The following is a 12235-nucleotide window of genomic DNA, read 5'->3' as shown; positions in this document are numbered from 1 at the left end:
ATGAAAACTAATCAGGTTGGGCAGACTGGATGGACCATTCGGGTCTTTATCTGCCGTCATCTACTATGTTACTATGTTTAGAGCACATTTTGATATTAACTCCTTTCGATTGTTGGTTCAATCACTGGTCCTTGGTCAGTTGGACTATTGTAATATTGTTTATCTTGCTGGTACTCAGAAGAATCTTCAAAGACTGCGCATGATTCAGAATGCAGCAGTCAGATTGATTTTTAATTTAAAGAAGTATGAACATGTCACTGATTTCTATCACTGATTGCACTGGCTGCCAGTTGAGGCTCAGGTTAAATTTAAGCTCGGCTGTATTTGTTTTAAGGCATTAATAGGTTCAATTCTTGAGTATCTTATGGAATCCTTTATCATTACAAATTCTAAACATTCTAGAAAATCTCATTCATTATTTTCATTCCCTTCTGTAGAGGGTTGTAAATATAAGAAATTTCAGGAACGATTGTTATCTTTTCAGGCAGCCTTATGAACTAGGGATTTAACTCATATATTCATAGTCTCAAATTTGTATCAACAACTTCGATATGCCTTAAAGACATATCTTTTTAGGGAATTTTTTGGAAGTTAGATATTGGATGTTTATTCATTTGTATTATTAGTCTTTGTGAACCTAATGGTATTTGCGGTATACAAGTGCATTTTATGTTATGTTATGTTATGTAAAGCCACATGTGCCGCAGAGAGATCCAGAAGATGCACCTCTGATCATTGAAACAGCACTCAAGCCTCCTGGCCTAAGGGTGCACTTTTTGTGCCCACTTGTCGATTCACATATGCCACCATGGTGACGCTGTCTGAAAACAATTGCACCACTTTCCCTGAAATGAGTTCTCCAGCCCACTAGGCTAGTATCCGTCATGATAGTGGTCAATTCCCTGATCTGAAGAGGCTGCCCTGCCGGTGACCCTCCCCCTGGATCCACCAGCGCAGCCTGCTGTGTGCTGGCTCCGTCCAGGAAAGTGGCATCTGAAGAGGATGATGTTGCAGGGACCACCGAATGAGGAGCGACTCCTGTAGAGGATGCATGTGCACTCTGGCCCAGGGTTCCACCTCCAGGGAGGCTGCCATACACCTCAACACCTGCAAATAATGCCAGGCCTTGGGCACTGGGAGCGCCAAGAGATCAAAGTTCTGTTTCTGAATTTTCTGTCTGTGTGGCTCAGGAAGGAAAAATCTTCCCTGTAGCGTATTGAACTGAACATCCAAAAATTCCAAAGTCTGCAACAGCATTAGCTGAATCTTCTTGAAGTTCAAAATCCAGCACAAGTGTTGCAGCTGAGACACTACTGTCTCCACAGCTCACTTGTATTCCTGTCAAGATGGAGTCCAGATCAGCCAGTTGTCCAGATAATGATGGACCTGCACACCCATCCTGCAAAGGAAGGCAGCCATCACAACCATGACTTTTGTGAAGGTGCATGGAGCAATTTACAGTCCAAAGGAAGAGCTGTGAACTGGAAATGCTGCTGAACAACATGAAAACGCATCCAGATTGTTTGGAATATGAAGGTAAGCTTCCGTGAGATCCAAGGACACCAGAAACTTCCACGGAGTAACGGCAGCTATCACCATATGCACTGTTTCCATCCGAAAGTGCAGAATCTGCAAGAAGCAATTGACCGACTTGGGATCCAGAATGGGTCTCCAGTCCTCGGATTCTTTCTTTGGCATGATGAAGTATAAAAAGTATCTGCCTAAGCCTGATTCTTCTTCCGGGATGAACTCCACTGTTTGGATGGCCAAGATACACTGCAAGGTAGCATGAACCATTGACTCCTCCGGTCGCCCTGCCGGGGAGTTCAGAAACAAATCCAGAGGGAGGCGAAAGAAGTCTATCTTGTGTCAGCACCCACTGATCCAAGGATATTCAAGCCCACTCTTGGTAAAACAAAGAGAGCTGACAACCGTTAGATTTCTGGCATCATTGCGACTTTTTAGGTGCCGCTCTGGGACGACGCTTGTGGACATCTGGAATTGGAAGTATAACATGGGTGGTATCCCTGGGAATATCTTTGGAATGAAGAGGATGAGGGACCCTAATAAAATCTGAGGGAGGGACAAAAGAAATTATGATTCCCTCCTGAAGCATACTGAGACTTATTTTCCAAGAGCGACTTAGGGCGGCAATCTGCCACACTGGCCATGAGGTCATCCAGACCTTTACCAAAAAGTAGCTGGTTCTTAAAGGCAAGTCTGCTCAGAATCATCTTATAGGCAGAATCACCTGCCCAATGACGGATCCAAAGAGTCCGGTGAGCCGATACCACATGAGTCAAGACCTTACTGAGAACTTGCATAAGATTGTAGAAGGTATCCACCATATAATCCACGCCTTCCCATCACTACCTGGGGACAGGCATCCTCTTCCAGAAGAGGGCACATGGCACAATCTCGGGTGATATGCACGCGCTGCGAAAGAGGCTGACGCAGCAGCCTTGATACCTGAAGAAGCCACATCAAAAAGCTTTTTCATGTTAACTTCCGCTCTGCAATCCTGAGAGACTTTGAGCATCGTATCTCCATTGCTAGGGAGGGCCGTGTGCTTGGTAACCTGCGCCACTGCGGAATCCAACTTTGGCTGCTCAAAAAACTGCTAGAAATCAGAAGCCATAGGATAAAGCCAAGACATAGCTTTAGTCAGCCGGAAAGAATCCTCGGGAGTATCCCACTGCTCTGCAATCAGGCCCATGAACACCGGATGCACCAGAAAAAATAGAGGTCAGAGTATTAGAGTGACTCGTGACCGAACACTGCGATGTAGAGGGCTGAGATTCCAAATTGAACTCTTTCATGGAATCTGTGATGAGATGGTGAAACAGATTTGAAGAGCCTGCAGATGGAAGGATCTTCACTCAAATCCGGACTGAGATATCACACTCTCAGTTAACCGGCACTCTTAACCAACCTGAAAAAAAAATTGTAGGCAAAAAAATAAAAAATTGTCTCCCATGCTCTTCAGACAAAGTCCAAAGTCGTGCTCCTGACCTAACAACTCTACCCCTTTCCCTCCAGCCCCAGAGGCATCAGCAGAAGAAAATGGACGCTGAGTGCTACTCTGTCAAGGTGGCAAACCCTTTGCAGAGTTGTGCTCAGCGCCCATCTTTTCAATGCTCAGATCTCAGCACCAGTCATAGAATCTGAACCTATGAGGGTAATTTTTACAAGAGGGAGCCTAGCTTAAGACAGCAAGTAGGTACCTACTTAGGCTTCTTGGGAAAATAGCTCCTATATGTCATCATAAAATATTAATAAGTTCAAGACAAATGACAGCCAAACCTGCGGTGAGTTTGCTCAGAAAGCCACGAATGGAGGTGGAACTGACTCGACATAGAGTCGTGTTTCGGTGGGAGGGCTGCCTGCTTCAAGAGTCAAAATCTTATGGGGGAAATTCTATAATCTAATCTAATCTAATCTAAACCTTAAGTTTACATACCGCATCATCTCCATGAGAATGGAGCTCGACACGGTTTACAAGAACTTAAAATAGTGGGTAGAGAAGAAGAAAAAGGATTACATGAACTTATGTGTAGAAGGGGGGAGAGAAAGGGGGGAAGGATAGAGCTACAATTTGCTGAAAAGCCAGGTTTTCAGTTGTTTGCAGAATAACTGAAGGGAGCTCAGATTCCGCAGCGGGGTGGTGAGGTCGTTCCAAAGATCTGTGATTTTGAAGAGAAGGGATTTTCCCAGTTTGCCTAAATAGAGGATGCCGCGTGGAGAGGGGAAGGCTAGTTTAAGCCTTTGGGCAGTTCTGGAGGAGTCGGGACTGGAGGAGTTGAAAGACAGTGGGATAAGAGGAGGCAGGATTCCGTGAATGATCTTGAAAGCCAGGCAGGAACATTTGAAATGGATTCTGGAGATTATTGGGAGCCAGTGAAGTTTGGCAAGGAGTGGGGAGGCATGGTCAGACTTGCGTTTTGAGAAGATCAGTTTGGCTGAAGTATTCTGGATTAGCTGGAGTCTTAGAATACTTTTTTTTGATAGATTTAAGTAGATGGCGTTGCAGTAATCTAGTTTGGAGAGGATGATGGATTGGACAAGGATGGCAAAGTGTTGTTGGCTGAAGTAGGATCTAGCTTTCCTCAGCATGTGAAGGCTGAAAAAGCATGATTTTGCCAAGGAGTTGAGGTGGTCATTGAGGGAGAGAGAGGAATCGATAGTGATACCAAGGACCTTGCATGAGAACTCAAGCTGTAGTGTATCGCCTGTGGGTAGTGCGAAAAGTGTGGGCAGGTGTTCGAATTTTGGGCCGAGCCAGAGTAGTTTTGTTTTAGATTCGTAAAATAAGACACCTAAAGTTAGGCACCTAACTTAATTAGTAAATTGGCTTCAATAATTAACTTTAACAAGCTCATAACTGAAAGAAATAAAAATTAATTGGGAGATAGACGCCTATCTTCTTAGGAGCGATTCTACAAAAGATAGGCACCTATCAATAACCCCATTCCCTAATGCCCACCAAACTAGCCAGCAATTAACCATTCCCCTTAACTGTATCCATGGCAACCTATTTGTTTGTCTTGTCTGTTTAGATTGTAAGTTGTTTCAAGCAGGGACTGTCTTCTTTGTGTTGGATCGAGCATCTAATGACCAGTTGCTGATAGATCAGGAGGTTACTAAAATTATCTTTCTGACGCCATGTATGACTTGTTGCGTGCTTCAGCTAAGTCTGTGGCCTTGGGGTAGCTACTAGACATACTTATGGTTTTGTGGTTGGTTGGCAGACACGGTCTTCAAATCCAAACTCAGTATGTTCCCCTTTTTAGGTTCTTTTCTCTTTGGAGAGGAATTGGACAAGCTGGTTCACAGTTTGACGGACTCCAAGGTGCCCTAAGTTGCTACCTGTGGACAGGTCTCGTGGGCCACAGGGAGGGATTTGTAGAAATTTTTGTTCCTCCTGCAGGTTTCTCAATGGGCTTAAGATCAGGGCTTTGACTCGGCCAGAGCTCTCCATTTCTTAGTTTTCAGCCAGTCCTTGGTGGATTTACTGGTATGTTTTGGATCACTGTTGTGTTGCAGGGTCCAGTTCTGCTTCAGCCCGATCCAACACATGCTCGGCCCAGCGGAAACAGGCCCAGGCCACCAGACCACCATACATCGTCACCTGGACAGCTAAAGCCGCAACATCAAAACTGTGCCTTTTTGCAGATGATACTAAGATTTGTAACAGAGTAGACACCGAAGAGGGAGTGGAAAATATGAAAAAGGATCTGCAAAAGTTAGAGGAATGGTCTAATGCCTGGCAACTAAAATTCAATGCAAAGAAATGCAGAGTAAAGCATTTGGGGATTAATAATCAGAAGGAACCATATATGCTGGGAGGTGAGAAGCTGATATGCACGGACGGGGAGAGGGACCTTGGGGTGATAGTGTCCGAAGATCTAAAGGCGAAAAAACAGTGTAACAAGGCAATGGCTGCTGCCAGAAGGATGCTGGGCTGTATAAAGAGAGGCGTAGCCAGTAGAAGGAAGAAGGTGTTGATGCCCCTGTACAGGTCATTGGTAAGGCCTCACTTGGAGTATTGTGTTCAGTTTTGGAGACCGTATCTGGCGAACGACATATGAAGATATGAAGCGGTCCAGAGGAGGGCGACGAAAATGATGGGAGGCTTGTGCCAGAAGATGTAAGAGGAGAAACTGGAAGCCATGAACATGTATACCCTAGAGGAAAGGAGAGACAGGGGAGATATGATTCAGACGTTCAAATACTTGAAGGGTATTAACATAGAACAAAATCTTTTCCAGAGAAAGGAAAATGGTAAAACCAGAGGACATAATTTGAGGTTGAGGGGTAGTAAATTCAAAGGCAATGTTAGGAAATTTTACTTTACGGAGAGGGTGGTGGATGCCTGGAATGCGCTCCCAAGAGAGGTGGTGGAGAGTAAAACTGTGACTGAGTTCAAAGAAGCGTGGGATGAACACAGATGATCTAGAATCAGAAAATAATATTAAAAATTGAACTAATGCCAGTTCTGGCAGACTTGCACGATCTGTGTCTGTATATGGCCGTTTGGTGGAGGGAGGGCTTCAATGGCTGGGAGGGTGTAGATGGGCTGGAGTAGGTTTTAATGGAGATTTTGGCAGTTGGAACCCAAGCACAGTACCGGGTAGAGCTTTGGATTCTTGCCCAGAAATAGCTAAGAAGAAAAAATTAAAAAAAAATTAAATTGAATCAGGTTGGGCAGACTGAATGGACAATTCGGGTCTTTATCTGCCGTCATCTACTATGTTACTGTTTCAGAAGAGACTCCATCCTCTGGTCCTGGGGGTTCGTCATGGCTGAAACTTCCTCCACCGGAACAGTATGCCCCTTGGCAATGGCCGAAACCATAGCATCCACAACTAGAGACCTAAAAGAATCCTTATCAGGCTCAGAAATAGGATAAAGCCAAGGCATGGACTATGAAAGCCGAAAAGGGGCATCTGGAGCCTTCCCTGAGCTTGAACTATATCCTGGAGATCCTGATGCATGGAAAAGGAACACGGAGCCATCCAAATTACCTTAAGAAGAGGATCAACCACCTGCAAAACCTCTTTGGTGTTCTCCTCCAAACTCAAAACAGAGGACACCTGAAGAATATGCTCTTGGAGCTCTTCCTGGTGAAAAATATGCACCACAGAACAATCGTCCTCTGTGGGCAGTTCAGACAGCCAGCCACCTGCGTCCTTCCACGTAACCGCTTAGACAGGGGAGGAGGAGGTAGAAAAAATGGAGGAGGCACAAGTGCCAACAAACACAACTCCCCAGACAAGGCCAAAGCCACCGAAGGCGGAATAGGACCACCAACTGTATGCATGCAATACGCCTTTGTAGATGGCAAGAACAAAATCCGGGAAAGACCAAGACAGGACAGAATCACACTTTCCAGCAGAGGAAGAGGCCTGCAAAACTTATTCCTGCCTCTCCAATCTAGGCAGGAGCTCCTGAGAAGACAGCCAAAATGGTGGAGTTTCCTACCAAAGAAGAAAAGCCTGTCGAAAAAGGCAACCACGAGGCCAAGGGCACTGAAGAAGTCTGAAAAAGCAAAGCCGTGGTAAGGGAATCCCCAGAAAAACCCGAGCACCAGCAAGGGAATCCCCGTTTTCCCCCCTGCTGGCACCCTGCTGGGAATCCCTAGCACTTTTGGCAGTTAGGAAACCATGAGCCTCTCCACCACCCACCCACCTGCCGCAGCTGTCAGGAAAACCCTCGAGCTGGCCGGCTCTGAAGATAGCAAGGGTTCTCTTTCCAGCTGCGAGCAAAATCAAAGGCCGGCTGCATTAAGCCCTCGGAAAGTACACAGCACACTTCTTTGGCTTACAAGACATGCGTACATTAACTGTGAGGCAGGCAAAATAAAACCAGCAGCTAAATGGGGAAAAAAAATATGAATGAACACAGCCCTGCAAACTGGCAGAGAGAAAAGCACTGCCTTGGGTGTACAGTTGAGTCTCCTCTAAAGAAAAATGGGGAGATGGGGGAAATGGGACTCGACCAACCGAGTGTGACACCCCCGAGGTGGTAATGGTCCCGCAGGACCCCAGCTCACTCTGACCAGAAATATGGGCAGACAAAAAGGCCACTACCTAATCTTTCTAACAGACCCTGCCAAGGTCTAAATTTAGAAGACTGCACAGGCTTACCACTCCACCTGCTGAAGACTGAGAACAGACTGATTCTATGAGGGACTGCATACAGTCCACTTGTACTGTAAAAATTCAGTGTGTTCTCAGTCTCCACCTGCTGGCAGAGGAGCATAAACCTATTCATTTATGCCGGTCTGGAGGGATGTTAAAGAAAAGTTATTTATTCACCCAGATGAAATGGAGCTTAAATGGACGTTACTCATATAAGTAACACAGTTATATTATGGTTGCCCCTTTATTTTTGTTGGCAAATAGAAAAAATCAGGCTCATTATTACATTTATGGAATACAGATCATGTTTGTGATTGATTCCCAATGTTTATATTCTTATATAAATGTTCAGCAGTAACAGCTATTTTGAGAAAAATATTTTGCATAAAGAACATCTTTTGACCCTATGAAAGACACATAGCTGTATATAGATAGATAAGATAAGCCAAAATGAATTGAAGATAATTTTCATTTCATATTACAATATTAACTAATACCTTTATGAACAAATTGATCTGGCTGTGAGCACCTACAAAATGTATAGACAAATTTAAGCAAACCTGTTGTTGAAGCTCTGCAAAGTGCCCTTGCTCCTCCAGCTCTCTAAGAACTTTCTCCTCTTCTGCCTTTTTTTGCTCCACTTCTTCAATATGTTTTCTCTTTTCTTCTAGTTTGCGTTCCTCTTCTCCCCTTTCAGCACTCTCTTTTGCTTCTTTTTCAACCATTTCTTCTTTTCTGATCCTGTTTATATAGCCAAATATTTATTATCCCAAAAATATATTATAGATGGTTAGTATCCTAGTTTAAAAAAAAAAAGGTTCAACAAAATCTTTGAAAGTTATTTTGTACTTTGTATGCTGCAATATAACAAAGTTACTTACCTGTGGCAGGTGTTCTTTAAGGACAGCAGGATGAATATTCTTAGTCTTGGGACACATCATTTGATGAAGCCTATGTGGGAACGCTTCCCAACAACTATTCCAGAAGCTCTTGGAAGACCATCAACCTACATGTGTGGGTCTTTTCACCTGTCAACACCAAAAAGTCCAACAGGACAGAGAACCCATGGGTATAAAACAGTACAAAAGAAAGTGGGAATGGACAATGAACACTGCACTGAAGATCACTGATGTAAAACCAACTTGTTTATTTCAGAAAAGGACACAAGCAGAAGCTGTGGACCTGACACAGCACTGTGTTTCGGCGTCTAAGGAACGTCTGCATCAGGGGTCACTGTGGCGTATATGTTCACAGGTGACAGGTCTGGGATAAAACAAAGGTCGGTCCAACTAACATGCCAGTGATTTTGGTTACTCTGGCATGTTAGTTGGACCGAGCTTTGTTTTATCCCAGACCTGTCATCTGTGAACATATATGCTACAGTGACCCCTGATGCAGGCAAACACAGTGCTGTGTTGGGTCCACAGCTTCTGCTTATGTCCTTTTTCTGAAATAAACAAGTTAGTTTTACATCAGTGATCTTCAGTGGAGTGTTCGTTGTCTGTTCCAACTTCCTTTTGTACCCTTTTCACCTGTCACCATCATGCAGGATCAGATCAGTCTACTATGAATAGTTGATAGAATTCAACTTCAAGGAAAGATGGACAGGTAAGTAAGAATAATCATCTTGCTTTCTCTAAAGAGTATCTGCTAAAGGTATGTAATTTTGTTTTCTCTGAGGACATGTAGTTATTTTTATCCTTGGAAATCCTTAGCTAGCAAGCTGTCTTGACCTCCACCCCCAAAAACACATAAAACAAACAGGAAAATATTCTGGCTGGCAACAAGAATGAGCAGAACCAATACAAAAAATATAGTTATGCGAAAAAATTAGGACATCCCATGAAATATTCAGTTCTTTCTTAAGAAATGTTCACATATCAATGTCAAATCTTTTTTTTTTATTTATCTCTGGAAAAGAAAATAATGTAATTGCAGGTAAACAACAAAAATTTTCCTCGATTTACTCATAAAACAAAAGATATCCACAAAAATGTGTATTCTGAGGAATAAATTAGGACACCCTACACCCTAACAGATAGTGTTACCCCCTTTGGCTAAAATAACTGCATGCTTCTTGTAGCCATCTACCAATCTCTGACATTGGTCTGAGGAAAGTTTGGTCCATTCTTCAATGCAGAATTCTTTCAGCTCTGAGATGTTTGAGGGGTTTCTCACATGTACAGCATGTTTCAAATCATCCAACAACATCTCAATGGGATTAAGATCAGGGCTTTGACTCAGCCACTCCAGGACTCTCCATTTCTTAGTTTTCAGCCAGTCCTTGGTGAATTTACTGGTATGTTTTGAATCATTGTTGTGTTGCAGAGTTCAGTTCCGCTTCAGCTTTAATTTTCTTACATGTTCCTCAAGCACCCTCCGATACAAAGAATTCATGATGGATTCTATGAAGGTGAGCTGGCCAGGTCCTGCTGCAGCAAAGCATCCCTAAACCATGACACTTCCACCTCCGTGCAGCTTAAATTGAAACTCTCCATCATTAAACCCATACCTTTTTTTTTTTTCAGTTTTATAAATCTTTATTCATTTTCTTATGTTACAACAAGTGTTCCAAATAAACTCATTAGAAACTTGAATATACACACTTGATTAACTCATATATTAACACAAAATTTAACATTTCTTTAGAAAATTAATATTATATAAAGTTATAATATTATGCAAGAAATCTAAATTTATATAATTCTTATTGAATATAATAATCCCCCACCCCTCCCTCCCAATCAATAATACATAAAATCAACTTTATTGTAAATTCATTCAAATATTGATATAGTATGTAATAATCAGAAATAAAATCCCACCCCATTCCCCTCTATTCAAATATCTTATCATGGGAAAAGTTAATCATTCATTATAGAAATCTGTTAACGGTCCCCAGACTTTTTGAAATTTACTCACATAGCCTTTTTGTGTTGAAATGGTGAGTTCCATTTTGTATATATGGCATACAGAATTCCACCAGAAATTGTAGTTTAACATGTCATGTTTTTTCCAATTATATGTTATTTGCTGTATTGCTATTCCAGTTAAAATAAACAGTAATTTGTTGTTGCTTGCCGAAATTTGACTTCTTGCTCTCATAGTTGTGCCAAATAAAATAGTATCATATGTCAAGGCTACCAGATTTTCTAACATCCTATTGATTTGAGGCCAAATTGACTTCCAGAATGTTAAGATGAATGGACAATAAAATAAAAGGTGGTCTAATGTTCCGACTTTAACGTGACAGTGCCAGCATCTATTAGACTTAGAACTATCTATCTTTTGTAAACGAACAGGGGTCCAAAAAGCTCTATGCAATAGAAAAAACCAAGTTTGTCTCATGGATGCTGACACCGTACATTTTAACCTCCAAGACCAAAGTCGTGGCAATTGAGATGCAGTAATTTGGTGCTTTATCTCAATGCTCCAAATGTCTCTAAGACCATTTTTTGGTTTTTTATTTAAAAATCCAGATATTAATTTATACCATTGTGCGGTTTTATGATCTGTTGAATCCATCTGGAAACATAAGAATTCCAAACTATTTATGGTAATTAGTAAGATTCCAAACTATGATAATTAGTAAGATTTTTCCATTCAGGGAACCCTGCCTGAATGGATTGCTTCAATTGCAACCATCTAAAATATTGTGACTTATTAAGATCAAATTTATGTTGCAATTGTGAAAACTCCAGCAACTTACCATTTTGTATTACATCATCCAAAATACGAATACCTGCTATCATCCAATGTTTCCAGATGATTTTAAAACCGCCAACCTTGATCTTGGGGTTTAACCAAATCGTTTGTGTTGTTGATTTACTTATTGGAATAGGAGTTAGATTACTTATATATCTTAGAGTTTTCCAAGTATCCATAAATATTTTATGCTCTTTATATAACCTTAACTAAACTATAAACTCCTATACGTTTGCCAAAAGGTGCTTAAAAAGATACAAAAAAGAAGGCAAAAGATGTCAGTAAGGACTCTATGAGTGTGTCTATCAGCTAATCACTACTAACAGACCAAACCACACAAATACCAAATGTCAATTGAGGAGTAGGGACGCTCTCAGTGTGAGGTTATTAGCGACGGGAGAACAAACTCCAGCGCTTCCATTACAAAGACAGAGGTGAATCACCCCACCTGCACACCATCATCAGGCGTCCCTAGTGTGCAAAATCAACTGTGCAGAATTAATAACAATAAATAAGTCACAAACAGTGAACTAGTGAGAGAGTGAATCACACTGAAAACCCACTAGGGATGCCCGATGATGGTGTGCAGGCGGGGTGATTCACCTCCGTCTTTGTAGTGGAAGCGCTGGAGTTTGTTCTGGCAACACAAGCAGCAAAAATCAACCATTCCATCTCCAATCTTATGACAATATCAGACAACTTCAAAACATTCAGAAAAGAAATCAAAACCCTGCTTTTCAAAAAATTCATCCAAATATCTTAACCCCTCCTCTTTTACCTCCAGAAGATTCACCTACCTTCAGATAACCTTCCCCCAAATTACCCACCGTAACACCTTCCAATTAAACAAATACCATAAATAGATTGTAACCTACCCTCTCTAACTACAT

The 12235-nt window shown here is 42.0% G+C and overlaps 1 protein-coding gene across 4 annotated transcripts in view; it reads right to left on the bottom strand.

Annotated features, from left to right (window-relative positions):
- Window positions 1–12235, bottom strand: part of MAP7D3 (MAP7 domain containing 3) — a 289399-nt gene that overhangs the window by 73089 nt on the left and 204075 nt on the right. For all 4 annotated transcript variants that reach the window (XM_033945723.1, XM_033945721.1, XM_033945722.1 and 1 more), the window contains one exon: window positions 8201–8381. In XM_033945723.1, the coding sequence (XP_033801614.1) occupies window positions 8201–8381 (181 nt within the window). The remainder of the gene's footprint in view (window positions 1–8200; window positions 8382–12235) is intronic.

Source organism: Geotrypetes seraphini, chromosome 5, assembly GCF_902459505.1.
Source record: "Geotrypetes seraphini chromosome 5, aGeoSer1.1, whole genome shotgun sequence".
NCBI lineage: Eukaryota > Metazoa > Chordata > Amphibia > Gymnophiona > Dermophiidae > Geotrypetes > Geotrypetes seraphini.
Note: the sequence above shows the minus strand (reverse complement) of the source record. Positions and strands in the feature narration are given on the sequence as shown.